We start from the raw sequence: 15881 nt of genomic DNA on the forward strand, positions 1-15881 counted from the left end.
CATCTCTCACCGCTGTTATTTTTCTGACCTCATCTACTGATTCCCCCTTCTCTTACTGGATTCCTTAGTGTCCTAGGCAGGCTTCTGCCTCAAGGATGCTCCCCTGATTGCTGACCAGTCACTCCCTTCCTAGAAATCTATAGTGGTCCATTCACTCCCCTCCTTCCTGCTCTTCTCAACATCACTTTCTTATTGAGGCAATTCTCCACAAGCAGGCTGCTGCCCTCAACTTTCCATTCTGTGTCTCCATCTTATATATTCTATGTTGTACTTATTTGGTGTCTGTTTCTTCCCAAGAGCGCATAAATTCACTGAGGCTGAGTTGTGCTTTTAAAAATCTATTTTATAAACTATTTATTCACTACTTACTTTACATCCCATCATTTTGCATAGTACCTAGCCCATAGTCAGTGCTCCATAGGTATCTGCTGAATAAACTAGAATGTGTCTAAGTGCTTTGTAAAGTAATATGTAAATGAGGCACATTATGAACTCATGAATGGGCTTAACACTCACTTTTTTCCCCAAATTTCCAAAAGTCCCTGCAGTACTTTTTCATCCCTGTTGATGTCCAAGAGTATGTTCGTAGAGGCTGGATCTGATGGCTAGTTGTAACAACTGGTAGGCACAGAGCTGGAATTCAGACCTGGTTTGATTCTAGAGATCGATATTTAACCATTAACTTCTTTCCAAATAGTGGGTCTGCTGGATGCTAAGTGATAGCTCAAGAATTTTATAATCAGAAGTCCTATAAGAGATGAGGGTTTACAGAGAGTTTCCTCCAAAAACAAGCCAGAGATTGGGATGTCTCCAGAGCATCCTTGGAAGGCTGATATTTCAATTTATATCACTTCATGAGAGTAAGATAACTCTAATAAACAGAATATTTAGCAATTTAAGGGAAAAGCATGATATTTTTGACAAGCATAAGACTTTAAATCAAGTTTTGAGGTATTTTAGTCCCAGTACAATATCTACAAAGTTAATTCTACTTTCCTAAAGGATTAATCTAGCAATTATATTGTCTTCCTTAGAGATACACAATTCTTAGGATGAAATTTCTCACTTTTTTTGCTTATTAAGATATAGATCTGGTCTCTGTGGTTTTTATTAGAGAAAAATCACCAAATTTCTTATCTGGATAAAATTGTCATTTTCATTGGCTCTTTCCTGATTTCCTATTCTTTAATATCTGTATTTAGTTCCTCCAGTAAGTCAGGAGGGAGGCTTGCACAAGGCCTTTTTGATGATAGAAAAAAAATAAAATCCTGAAACTAATCAGGTTGCTGAGAGGTCAGATATTTCACAGACTTACCTATGTAAGTTTCATGTGATGTTCAGAAAACACACACATACATATGAATGACAAATTTCAAAACTCTCCAAGCAATCAAAATGTGTTGTTACGATGCTCTTACTTTAAAGTTTATTCACTTTACCCAGAATAAAGGCTCTCAATTATTTTCCCAACCAAAGACTATTTAAGCCTTAATACAGATATAATTTCCAACTCTGGCTAGTGGTGTTTCTATGTCACAGAGCATTAAAAATAACAAACAGGCTTGATACATATCTATAGGATCACCAGATCCTATTTTCTCTAGCTCTCCTGATGGTATGCACACAATAATTAGTGTTCAGGAAAATGATGCCAAGTCATTTTTAAAACGATAAATGTTATTACACATTCCCTGATGAAAAGTATGAGATGGTATATAAAATGATTTAGAAAGATTTCTACTCAAATAGTCATTCATTTTTAAGCTTGGCACTACTGGGGATTTTAGGCTTCCATTATCCATGAAAATCGCTTATTAATAGTTATTTCATGAGCATCAATTTAGGGTGGATTAACTGCTTAAAATACCCCAAGGACACAAAAAGAGAAAACTTGGCTTAATTATAGAATGCATAAACAGAGAGAAAATCTAGTTCAATGTCAAGAATTGGAGAAAGTCTGAGGAAAAGGTTACAAACCATTCCAAGACTCATTGTTTCTAAATGATTTAGTATGAATTCAAAACTACGCAGTCTCTTCTATAAAGACGCAAGCACGCTCCTGACCCCCAGAGAGAGACACTTTACCCAGGGGCACTCTGGCAGCACTGGCATCAGGGTTGATCCAGAAGGAAAGCCAGGACAGAACCACGATGAGCAGGGTCGGGGCATAGACGCCCATCATGTAGAAGCCCACCTGCCTCCTCAGGGTGAAGATGACTTCCACACATGTGTAGTACCCTGCCAGACACAGAGGCAAACAGGAGTGAGGTTCCTGGCACATCCGACTGCAAAATCACAGTGTGCACGTAAATCAGGAGTCATTGCTGCTTGAGGCAACTTCACAAAGTGAACCCCACCAAAAATGGAGTATTTTTTTCTGTAAATATACATCATTTATGTGATATAAGAGGATGGAATTATGGGACCTGTTTCACCCAACCTTTTGCAACTCCATTATGAGACTGAGAAGCAAACTTCCATGCTGCTCTGTGATACCCAGTCTCAGCTTTTAAGTCTTTGTTCAGAGATTTTTCAATGACTTAAACTTTTTATCATCCTTGGGTACTCTGAGAGCCCCTGGGAACAGCAAATCGAAGCAGCGCAAGTCTACAAAGAAACACTCCTGGATTATGCATTGTCAACATAATTTTCAGCCTTGTGAACCACTTCTTATCTGGGAGGACTGGCCCACTACAGTAGCTCATATGCATATTTATACTTTAACCCTGAAGATAGTGTAAGAGGTAAACATTAGCAAGGATAAGAAATGAATGTCCCCAGTCCATGAAGGTAAAAGGTTACAGACGGCAGACATCTGACATCTCTCCAAGCCTCCCCTGGCTCCACTCCAGGACCTTGAATGTTCCCTAATCGAGGGAAAGGATTTCACTTTCACAGACATAGACAAAAGCAGACACCACTTTACAACATCATTCTAGAGCTACCATGATATCAACTAGTCTCCCAAATTAATCACAAATTATGGGCCGCCTCATAATAGCCTTTGCTGACTGGAGAAAGAAAATAAGTGACACAAATATTCTCGCGGCATTGGCATAGAAGAGACATTTCCAGATGTCTGAGATGCTTTATTTTAATGCTTACTTTAGATGAAAATGTCATTTCCCATTCAACAAAAGGAAGGTTATGTATGAATTTCAAAAAGTTAAAATATTTTCAGCTGTGCTCAGCTTAAACTGTACAAAATTATTTTCAAATGTCAAAACAAATGAATGAACAGTGAATAAATAAAATAATTATGGGGCAAAAGGCAATATTACTTTTTACTATGCTAACATGTGTATAACTCTGGCGGATTCATGTTGATATATGGAAAAACCAATACAATATTGTAAAGTTAAAAAATAAAATTAAATTAAAAAAATAAAATAAAAATAAAAACTTGCATTTATCCCTTTTTGCTAGTTGGGAAGAAGACATATACTTCAGATGCTAGAATAGTTGTCACGTCATTTTTATTCGTTAGTAGTATCCAGAGTAGTAATTGCACACAATGCACATGTTAAAAACTGTTGAATAAAAGAATGGCTATTCTTATCCTTTTATCAAATAACCTAGATCAGAAATCTATCCTTTTCCTAATGTGAATTATAATGATCGATACCTCAGAGAGATTAGAAAGATATTAGGGCTAATACATAACAAATATAAAGAGCTGATATGAACTGAAGTAAATTCTAATTATGCCAAATGTTTCCATATTATATCAAAAAAAGCAATGCACAGTGTTTGTCTTTTTTAAATTTTAATTTCACTGAAAGTGAAAGTGTTAGCTGCTCAGTTGTGTTCGACTCTTTGCAACCCCATGGACTGTGGCCTGCCAAGCTCCTCTGTCCATGCAATCATCCAGGCAAAAATACTGGAGTGGGTTGCCATTCCCTTTAATTTCATTAAACTAAGAAATTTGTGAAAATCGTGCACAGGTTCTAAGAAGACATGAAGGGCAAACCGATGGAAACTTCCTCTCCTTATTCAATGCCCATCTCTTATTTCAACTTCCTTCCTGGACAAATAAGAACAAAAGCTTCCAACTAACAATCATGCACAAAACTTCCAAAATGTCATCTTTTACAAGTCTATTTGCTGTGATCAAGAAGGCCCACAGTGTTTCCTACGAGTGGTTCTGAAGTACCTTGCTTTGTAAGAGCACCACTTGCTCAAGGTAACTAATTCCACTCCCATCTAGTGCCTATGAAGTAGGGAAGGACACATATGTGTTTACTATGTATCTTTAGGAGCCTAGGTTGTCACAAAGATCGTAATAATTTTCTATAAGGTTGCTTACTTTCAAATGCATTTTGTATCCTATCCCCTCACATATAGATGACAGCCTAGAAACTTAAGTCCTTCATCTGAAGGCACCCCGCTGGGGAACTTCCCAGGACTTGGATGCATGTGGCAGAGAAATACATGCTTGGATATAACAGTGATTTGCTCCATAAGCTTTTATCAGAAACATTTCTTGATCTTTTTTGATCTTTTCGTGGTACTGTTAAATTTATGAGAGGCAGGTGGGCAGCTAATTGATATAAATGTTCATTGGCGAATTCAATTTACTATTTCCTATGAGGCTTTACTTGATTATTATTCACTTGGGCTTCCAATGTAAGTATAGAAATTGAATTTGGAATTATACTTTCATACTCATATTTTTCTCCACCTCTGTAATTTCTATAATTACAGAAACAGTAATTTTTAATAAAGTTAAAGCCAAATCATGATTTTTGGATAATTTTATACAAATTAAACAAAGTATTGGCCATCCTTTTGTACATGCTGCCCTCTGTCTTATCCACTATTCTACACTGTTAAGCATTCCATATATTTTGAATGTTCTATTTTTCTACATATATTTCTAAGTATTATCCAAACACTAAAATGTTTCTTATATACATACAATTATTCATATAAATGTTGATAAAGCATGTTTACTGAAATATATTTTCAATTATTACTCTCTTAGCCATGAGTTTTTGTTATTTTCTGTAAATAATGATATATAATTGACTCATTTATGATAAACCAAAAATACCATACACAAAAATCTAGGAAAGATTTACTAATCATAAATCTTGAGTATCTCCCCGAATACTCTCCACCACAGCACACCCTAGTTCCTTCTTTGAACTAAAAGGGATTATATTTCATTTATTTGCCTGCCATTGGCTCTATAAAAAAGCAGGGATCTATCCTTTATTTACTGCTGAATCCCCAAATGAAAACTTTTAAATTCAGAGCTTAAAGGTGAAAAAATGAATAACACCAGAGTTTTCAACTTTGTTTTTACATAATTTTATACTACATAAAATTAGATATAAAATTACTAATTTTATTTTCATCTCTAGATGAAGTTTAAAACTTCAATAAAAGATATTTCAAGCTTCTCAAGACAATTTAGAGATTATTCATTTTAGAATGTGAAGCATATAATCTGGATGTGGGTAACTATTTTCCAAGTAAAATAGCACTCACTGAACTCATAACATTCCTGTGAGGACTAAATTATGGAATTCCTACAAAGCACTTAAAACAATGCCTTACAGCAAGAACTCAAAAAGCCATCTACTAAATGTGTTTCTATACAACAATCCTCCCAAAAATACCTCTATTGGCTTTCAAGTTCATTTTTTCGTTTGATTTGTAAAAATCCCTAAAAACTGTAGTCAGGCTCTATAATTTGAGTGAGGAGCAGAGAGAGGAGAAGGAACACTGTGCCCAGGTCACAGCTGACACGGATTTGTCCTTGACATTCAGTAAGACATTCACCGAGTGTTTTAGGTATTTTTTGTGTTCAATACAGGAGCTGTCTCAGAATGAGCAAAAAGATCATGTCCATATCCAACAATCACTGAAATCTATGATTTCTTCATTGAGTACACTGACGGCAAAATTTTTAAGAGTGCTCCTTTTTTCCATTAAAAAAAATTGGCAATTCTTTCAGTAGTGTATTTGCTTATTTTGTTTCTTGTCCTAAAATACTATCAACTCTACAAGAGAAGGCACTCTTTATATATAAGTGTTATATAATCTGTTAATTTATTTGAACGTCAGTGATAATGGATGCTTAAACTAACTATTTCCGAGCTGGCCTGTGTCATGTTTATTACAATGATGCAAATATGCAATTGTTCATGCTTCTATTCTAGTGTCAGATAGGAATGTTTTAAGTCATATCTTGTCCTTCCTTAATGATGTCACAATGGCAGAATTTTAGTGCAAACATTTGATCTCTATAAATTTTCCACAATCACACTATATATTTTTACTTTTGCAAAGTCAACATAAATGTTGCAAAAACTTAAACTTTAATTTCATCTATTCATAAATATCTTTGATTTACTTCCTGATATAGACTTAGAACTGTATGGCAATTTACAAGTTAGACAGATTATTGATACGAATGTAATGATCAAAATCAATCATCGTTTTATTTACATTGCTAAGGGCAATAGCACTATATTTAATATCTAAAGTCCTCAATAACCTATAACTACCATAGGAGACACAAAGGTTTGAATACTAATCATATTATGAAAGTATTGATCAGTGAGTACTGCATTTTCACTTCTGTAAAGCTTGATGTAATTTAATGAATGAGATTAACTTGTTGAGATTTCATAATCGGCTGTTCCATAACCTAGGCCAAGAATATTATGTAGTGAATATTTACCAATGCCCAATTACCTCATGTGCTAATTATTTCCTGCAGAGTATAAAGATGAATGCTTTTGAAAATCAAGAATATGCAGTCAAAAACTAACATCAAAAAACTGCCCTAATGACAGCAGATGACTATAAATGGGTTACATGTTCACACCCATAATGTCTGGCCCTTCCCAAAACAGAATTTCTTGGCAACATCTAAGAATATCACTGCCTGGAGAATAAAATATAAAATAAAATAAAAAAATAAAAATTGAAAACTCTTTTATTTGTAATTACATAAAGAAAAGCAAAACTATCTACTGAGTAAAAAAAATGTTTAACTTTAGTGAATGTAATTTTATGAAAGATTTAAATATATCAGTATGAACCATCTATAAATTTTGAACTTATTTTTTAACTAGTTTTCTCTATTCTGTCCTTAGCATATACAGTATTGAAATAAATCTTTGGAATAGGACTTCATTTTGTTTAATTTAAAGGACATTACTTACCAGTGCCTTTATAGTATTTTGTGCAGTTACCATATTCAATATCTTCCTTTTTAATATCAAATTGAGGCAAGGCAATTTTTTCTAACTGGACAGGATCCCCCGACTGCCAGATAAATCTTAAGTCATCAGTTGTGTAACCAACTATAAACAAAAATAAACAAAATACTAGCTTGGGATATAACATTAACACTTTTTCAATATTGAAACATCCAAATATTAAACATAGAAATGGTAAAACAATAGGCCATTCTTACGTGAAACTTCCGTTAGAAATGTAAAGAGGTAAAAATCTATGGCCACTAATGCAAGTATTCATACAAAAGTTACAGATAATTGGCTTAAAGAAAGGACAAGCTAAAGTAATCAGCATATGGCAAGTAAAATCCCAGGGTGTCAAAAATGGTAGTACATTTGTCTTTGTCAGAATTCTGAACTGTCATCAACAAAATAGTAGGAAATAAGTGATACTAGCTTCCTGAATGTAAACATTTACAAATTATGCCCATATGCTACCTGGAAGTTTTCAGAAAAACTTAAGCACCAAAACAAATTTTCTGGAAGAATTAACTACCAACTTCCCTAAAGGAGTTGCAGGGCCTCAGAAAAACAATAAAACAGCTCCTCAAAGGGACATCTCTCCATCGCTAGTGCCTCCGGGAGCCCACCCTGTGGGCTTAGGTAACCTGGCTATAATTCAAGGGCCCATGGGCTTATGGTATCTAACAGCCTACCATTCAACTCTTTCATGCCTGTATTTTTAAAAGCCATACTTTAGTGTATACAGTAACAGAAGTGAATATATATATATACCTTTGAAATTTATACAAATATATATTGATACACAGACACACATCTACAACACATACACAGGTACATACATACACTTACATCTGCAAAATCTCAAATTATAGTCAGAAAGCAATACATATTGCTCAAATTTAGGATCCAGCTTCAGTAAATTAAAAATAAATAGCAATAACAACAAATAACCAGTAAGTAACTTTAAAGTGTATCATCAAGTGCATACAATACATTTTATAAAGTTATTCTCTGTAGAAATAGGACACAGAATATGGGTATTCAGGCTGAAGACTCCTTACATTAGTGTTAGTTTTTCAAGTTTTATTACCTACTTTTATTTTCACCTGACAAGCTTCATAGCAATTTACCATATTTTAGAGCTAATCCTTTTGGTGAAGACATAATATATCTTTCAGAAACTGAAAAATACATGATCACAGAAGCAAAGAAAATCCAAAATCCAATTTTGTAAACAATCTTTTTATAGAGCCATAGAAAGTGAATGCTTGGTAACATTTAGTTAATTTTTTTTCAGGGTTTTCCAAATTTTCTGCTGTGATAAATATAGTTTTAACATTATTTTAACATTAGAAAAGTTATTAGGACAGACATCATTTTCTCCTTTACCTTGTCTATATTACTAATTCAGATGAAGATGGCAATTGGAATAAGTTAGAATTGTACAACTACACCTAAATAACTCAACTGAAATAAAAAAAAACTAATAAAATGCCAAAACAAAATATCAAAAAGATTATCTTAGTACAAATTATATAGTAAAACATAATTCTAATAAAATATAAAATATTAAAAATATAAAATTTATAATTTCCCTACATAAATTATTCTAATGCCTGAAGTGATCTGAAAGTCACTCAGTCACGTACGACTCTTTGGGACTCCATGGACTATAGCCTGGCAGGCTCCTCTGTCCATGGAATTCTCCAGGCAAAGAAAACAGGAGTGAGTAGCAGTTCCCTTCTCCAGGGTATCTTCCAAACCCAGAGATCAAACCCAGGTCTCCCACATTGTAGGTGGATTCTTTACCTTCTGAGCTACCATTCTAATGCCTGAAATGAAGTGAAGTGAAAGTCTCTCAGTCTGTTCCGACTCTTTGCGACCCCCTGGACTATACAGTCCGTGGAATTCTCCAGGCCACAATACTGGAGTGGGTAGTCTTTCCCTTCTCCAATTCTAATGCCTATTTACAGTCAAAAGCATTAGCTTCAGCATTGTTATCTACGATATTAGTAGCACGTAATGTCTCAAAATTTTAAGCATTTTATTCCTATAGTCACTTAGGGTCTCATTTACATACAGCTCTCAAGTTGCATCTTGCAACGCTGTGTATCCATGGGAAACAAGGTCAAGTCCAAAGGGCAGGAAAGAGTAATAGATAACCTGAAAGCAGAAGCAGAGGTCTTAGAACTCGTTTAACACATGCCTCGGTGACACACTGATTTTTAAAGAAAACTATAAATCCACAAATATAAGCCATAAAAAGAGTACCTCATACTGACAAGGACATCTCCATCTCGAAAAATGAAGAGAAGGATGTTTTCCTGGGTGACATCATGAAAATTGGCACTTTTTTCATTTGCAAAAAATAAATCAGGTTTCCACAGACATTTGTACATTGTGGGGTCCACGGTCAGGGCGTCCGAGCCCCGGAAATCACTAGGGAGCTTCAACCTGGGATCGTTCCATTTTTGCCTCAGGAAGATGTTGACTCTATAATCCTGGAAAAAATTATGCGTGCATGTGTGTGTTTACTGCTATTTTTAAGAACACGCTCAGCACCAGAATAAAAAGGGTTCAAAGATTAGCAGCCCAAACATGCTTGCTCGTCTGACATCAAGTAGGGTCACAATAGCTCGGGTATCTTTTGTGTCTTTCTAATGACTCTACAGACATCCTCTCAGCACTTGCAAGTTCAAGTGTCATCACAGTACTTTACCGATAATTGCTTTACCCTAACACAAATTGTACCAGGGGGTTAGTTGGTATTGCCATAAAAGCATACGGACTGCTATATATTACCATTTTTCTTCCCCCCAAAGTAGGATAAATTTTAGTTAAAAATAAATAAAAAGCCAAGAGAAAATATTTCACTTGTCTTTTACTCAACAGCAAATTACAAAAATAATTTATATGTATATAAAACTACAAGGGGGGTGGTGGAGGCATGAAGTAGAAGTTTGGGATTGGCACACACAAACTATTATATATAGGATGAATAAACAATAAGCACCTACTGGACAGCACATGGGGAACTATATTCAATATCTAGTGATAAACCATAATGGAAAAGAATATGAAAAAAGAATATGCATATGTATAACTGAATCACTTTGCTGTACAGCAGAAATTAACAGTACAAATCAACTGTATTTCAATAAAAGTAAAATAAATAAAAATAAAACTATATATAACACTGGATTGTATATATATTTGAGAAAGAAAAGAAAAATTATCCTCGATAACTCATATAAGTAAATGATTAGAGAGATATTCAAATAAGATTTGGATTATGCAAAAGAGTAGAAAGTATGTACAAAAGTATGTACAAAATTTGTACATGTGATGCTATATTCAACAATAGTAGAAAAAGGTTTGGAAATCCACTAAATAGCTGCTTACCTCAGTTTTCTACCTCTGTCCAAAGTTTTAATTTTACAACTTTGTAAAAGCTGAATTATATCAAGACACAGAGATTCTAAGAATATATGACCCTAGAAACATATTTAACACCGTAATACATTTATTTGCCAGGGAAATGGCATTCTGACCCACATTGGCTTGTTAGTATATAAAGTCAAACTTAGCATTGTGGCATCATGCTCAGGTCTTTTGATTTTAATTTTAGATGCTGAACTGAGAATATGCACAAAAATGTCCAAGGTGTAAACCACTTTGGGCTTAAGCATCCTTATTTCAAGTATTCTAAATTCACAAAATATTATCTATCCATAGCCTTTTGATATGATCAAAATGAAACAGATCATCAACTTCAAATCAAAATGTAAATATTTAAATAGGAAGAGATAATATCTTATCTTTTATTAAATAATAAGATTTAATATTATTACTCAGATCAGATCAGATCAGTCGCTCAGTCGTGTCCGACTCTTTGCGACTCCATGACTCACAGCACGCCAGGCCTCCCTGTCCATCACCAACTCCCAGAGTTCACTGAGACTAACGTCCATCGAGTCAGTGATGCCATCCAGCCATCTCATCCTCTGTCGTCCCCTTCTCCTCCTGCCCCCAATCCCTCCCAGCATCAGAGTCTTTTCCAATGAGTCAACTCTTCGCATGAGGTGGCCAAAGTACTGGAGTTTCAGCTTTAGCATTATTCCTTCCAAAGAAATCCCAGGGCTGATCTCTTTCAGAATGGACTGGTTGGGTCTCCTATTATTATTAGAAGTGAGAAAAAGCTCCACCCATCAACAGAAAATTGGATTAAAGATTTACTGAGCATGGCCATGCCCATCAGAATAAGATCTAGTTTCCCCCTCAGTCAGTCTCACGCATCAGGAAGCTTCCATAAGCCTCTTATCCTTCTCCATCAGAGGGCAGACAGACTGAAACCAAAATCTCAGAAAACTAACTAATCTAATCACATGGACCACAGCCTTGACTAACTCAATGAAACTATGAGCCATGCCGTGTAGGGCCACCCAAGACAGACGGGTCATGGTGGAGAGTTCTGACAAAATGTGGTCCACCAGAGAAGGGAACGGTAAACCACTTCAGCATTCCTGCCTTGAGAACCCCATGAACAGTATGAAAAGGCAAAAAGATAGGACATTGAAAGATGAACTCCCCAGGTCGGTAGGTGCCCAATATGCTACTAGAGATCAGTGGAGAAATAACTCCAGAAAGAATGAAGGGATGGAGCCAAAGCAAAAACAACACCCAGTCGTGGATGTGACTGGTGATGGAAGCAAGGTCTGATGCTGTAAAGAGCAATATTGCATAGGAACCTGGAAAATTAGGTCCATGAATCAAGACAAATTGGAAGTGGTCCAAAAGGAGATGGTAAGAGTGAACATCGACATTTTAGGAATCAGCAAACTAAAATGGACTGGAATGGAAGAGAAAGAGCAAGACCATCCCCAAGAAAAAGAAATGCAAAAAAGCAAAATGGCTGAGGAGGCCTTACAAAATACCTTTGAAAAGAAGAGAAGCAAAAAGCAAAGGAGCAAAGGAAAGATATACCCATTTGATGCAGAGTTTCAAAGAAAAGCAAGGAGAGGTAAGAAAGCCTTCCACAGTGATCAACGAAAAGAAATAGAGGAAAACAACAGAATGGGAAAGACTAGAGATCTCTTCAAGAAAATTAGAGATACCAAGGGAACATTTCATGCAAAGATGGGCTCAATAAAGGACAGAAATGGTATGGCCCTAACAGAAGCAGAAAATATTAAGAAAAGGTGGAAAGAATACACAGAAGAACTATACAAAAAAGATCTTCAGACCCAGATAATCATGATGGTGTGATCACTCACCTAGAGCCAGTCATCCTGGAATGCGAGGTCAAGTGGGCCTTAGGAAGTATCACTATGAACAAAGCTAGTGGAGGTGATGGAATTCCAGTTGAACTATTTCAAATCCTAAAAGATGATGCTGTGAAAGTGTTGTACTCAATATGCCAGCAAATTTGGAAAACTCAGCAGTGGTCACAGGACTGGAAAAGGTCAGTTTTCATTCCAATCCCAAAGAAAGGCAATGCCAAAGAATGTTCAAACTACCACACAATTGCACTCATCTCACACGCTAGTAAAGTAAGCTCAAAATTCTCCAAGCCAGGCTTCAACAGCACATGAACCGTGAACTTCCAGATGTTCAAGCTAGATTTAGAAAAGGCAGAAGAACCAGAGATCAAATTGCCAACATCCGCAGGATCATCGAAAAAACAAGACAGTTCCAGAAAAACATCTATTTCTTCTTTATTGACTATGTGAAAGCCTTTGACTATGTGGATCACAACAAACTGGAAAATTCTTCAAGAGATGGGGCTACGAGACCACCTGACCTGCCTCCTGAGAAATCTGTATGCAGGTCAAGAAGCAACAGTTAGAACTGGACATGGAACAATACACTGTTTCCAAATTAGCAAAGGAGTACCTCAAGGCTGTATATTGTCACCCTGGTTATTTAACTTATATGCAGAGTACATCATGAGAAATGCTGGACTGGATGAAGCACAAGCTGGAATCAAGACTGCCAGGAGAAGTATCAAAAATCTCAGATATACAGATGACACCATCCCATAAGGATGGCAGAAAGGGTAGAGGAAATAAATAGTCTCTTGATGAAAGTGAAAGAGGAGAGTGAGAAAGTTGGCTTACAGCTCAACATTCAGAAAACGAAAATCAGGGCATCTGTCCCATCACTTCATAGCAAATAGACGGGGAAATAGTTGAAACAGTGACAGACTTTATTTTTCTTTTGGCTCCAAAATCACTGCAGATGATGACTGCAGCCATAAAATTAAAAGACACTTGCTCCTTGGAAGGAAACTTATGACCAACCTAGACAGCATATTAAAACTCAGAGACATCACTTTGCCAACAAAGGTCCAACTAGTCAAAGCTATAGTTTTTCCAGTAGTCATGTATGGATGTGAGTGTTGGACTATAAAGAAAGCTGCTCCTGCTGCTGCTGCTGCTAAGTCACTTCAGTCGTGTCCGACTCTGTGAGACCCCATAGACAGCAGCCCACCAGGCTCCCCCATCCCTGGGATTCTCCAGGCAAGAACACTGGAGCGGGTTGCCATTTCTTTCTCCAATGCATGAAAGTGAAAAGTGAAAGTGAAGTCGCTCAGTCATGTCCGACTCTTCGCAACCCCATGGACCACAGCCTACCAGGCTCCTCTGTCCATGGGATTTTCCAGGCAAGAGTCCTGGAGTGGGGTGCCATTGCCTTCTCCTAAAGAAAGCTGAGCACAGAAGAACTGATGCTTTTGAACTCTGTTCTTGGAGAAGACTATTTGAGAATCCCTTGTACAGCAAGGAGATCCAACCAGTGCATCCTAAATGAAATCAGTCCCAAATATTCATTGGAAGGACTGATGCTGAAACTGAAACTCCAATACTTTGGCCACCTGATGTGAAGAACTGACTCATCTAAAAAGACCCTGATGCTGGGAAAGATTGAAGGCAGGAGAAGGGGAAAACAGAGGATGAGTTGGTTGGATGGCATCATCAACTCAATGGACATGAGTTTGAGTAAGCTCCGGGAGTTGGTGATGGACAGGGAAGCCTGGCCTGCTTCAGTCCATGGGGTCGCAGAGTCGGACACGACTGAGCGACTGAACTGCACTGAATGATCCGTCATAATGATTGGTATTCCAAAAGTATATACACTAAAAGCCATTTTATTACCTCCTCTAACTGCTGTGGAGGGTTTCCTTGGTGGCTCAGAGAGTAAAGAATCTGCCTGCCAATGCAGGAGACATGGGTTGGACTCATGAGTCAGCAAGATCCCCTGGAGAAGGAAATGGCAACCTACTCCAGTATTCTTGCCTGGGAAATCTCATGGACTGGAATTTCCCATGGAAAATCCCAGAGGAGCCTGGCAGGCTATAGTCCATGGGGTCACAAAAGAGTCAGACACAACTTAGCCACTTAAACAACATTACTATTGTGTCTTATCAAATCATCAAAAACTGCATCTTTAATCCTCAGTATCTCAAACATGCATTCGTGGTATTATGATAAAATACCATGTCCTAAACTTATATTTAAGAGTCAGATAACAGTGCCGATGTATCTTGTATAAGCCTGTTATTAAAGCCATGTTATCTTATTTCAGTCAGTGATCATGACATGAAAATTTTGAAGATGAATTTTTTAATTTTTCACTTGTTTAATCCATATAAAACTATAATATCATTATACAGGTATTTACTGTGTGCTAGGCATATTTGATCTAAGTGCTTTACAAAAGATCCTTGTATATGCTTCCTATTACTGGGAAATACAATGCAAGCCTATCGTCATGTTTTCCTTTTTGTCTGGCATTCAGGGAACTAAAAGCTAAGCCCTAGAGCCCAGCAGTCCCCAACCTTTTTGGCATCAGGAACTGGTTTCCTAGAAGAGAATTTTTCCATGAATGTGGTGGGGAGCGGGGTGGTTCAGGCGTAAGGTGAGCAATGGGGAGCGGCAGATAAAGCTGCACTCGCCCCCCACCAGCTGCTCACCTTCTGCTTTGTGGCCCATTTTCTAACAAGTACTGGTACCGGTTCCTAGCCTGGGGATTTGGGGATCCCTGTTATAGCCAATTGAATTAATGCATAGCTCACTTCCTGATATGAGTATCATTGTATGGCTCCTGAACATTTAGTACTATTTCAATTACTTCATCGTATTTTTATTATTATTAGATACCATAAATCACCTCTAGAAACAGGGCTGGATAAAAATGAGTAACTGTTGAGACATTGCCACATACTGAGAAGAGTCTTTCAGCATTATTTAGGCATGGCTCCCAGGCAACTTTGCCAGTGTAGCTGCTAAAATCAGGATGCTGGTTCCCTCTTTAATGAGTTACATGAATCACTGACATGTCCTCACAAAATGCAGTTGTTTCAACCTTTTAAAAATTGTGCTTTGTTCTCAAAAAGCGAAACACAGAAGTACCATATGATCCCGCAATTCCACTCTTAGGCACGTGCCCCTAAAAATTAAAAGAAGAGACTACAACTGATATTTGTACACCCTTTTTCATAGCAGTGTCATTTACAATACTGAAAAGGTGAAACAATGCACGTGTCATCAACAGATGAATGGACACACCAAGTGTTGCATATACATACACATCATGGATTATTACTCTGCCATAAAAAGGAAAGAAATTGGGGTACATGTTACAACATGAATGAACCTTGAAAACACG

At 36.8% G+C, this 15881-nt stretch overlaps 1 protein-coding gene across 2 annotated transcripts in view; it reads right to left on the reverse strand.

Annotated features, from left to right (window-relative positions):
* Positions 1-15881, reverse strand: part of GLRB (glycine receptor beta) — a 91402-nt gene that overhangs the window by 22399 nt on the left and 53122 nt on the right. For both annotated transcript variants that reach the window (XM_086345952.1, XM_086345953.1), the window contains 4 exons: positions 9489-9718; positions 9298-9380; positions 7179-7319; positions 2086-2238 (listed from right to left, as the gene is read on the reverse strand). In XM_086345952.1, the coding sequence (XP_086202078.1) occupies positions 2086-2238; positions 7179-7319; positions 9298-9380; positions 9489-9718 (607 nt within the window). The remainder of the gene's footprint in view (positions 1-2085; positions 2239-7178; positions 7320-9297; positions 9381-9488; positions 9719-15881) is intronic.

This window comes from Bos grunniens, chromosome 17, assembly GCF_055505025.1.
Source record: "Bos grunniens cultivar Pamir isolate PY7600 chromosome 17, Bosgru_T2T1.0, whole genome shotgun sequence".
Lineage (NCBI taxonomy): Eukaryota > Metazoa > Chordata > Mammalia > Artiodactyla > Bovidae > Bos > Bos grunniens.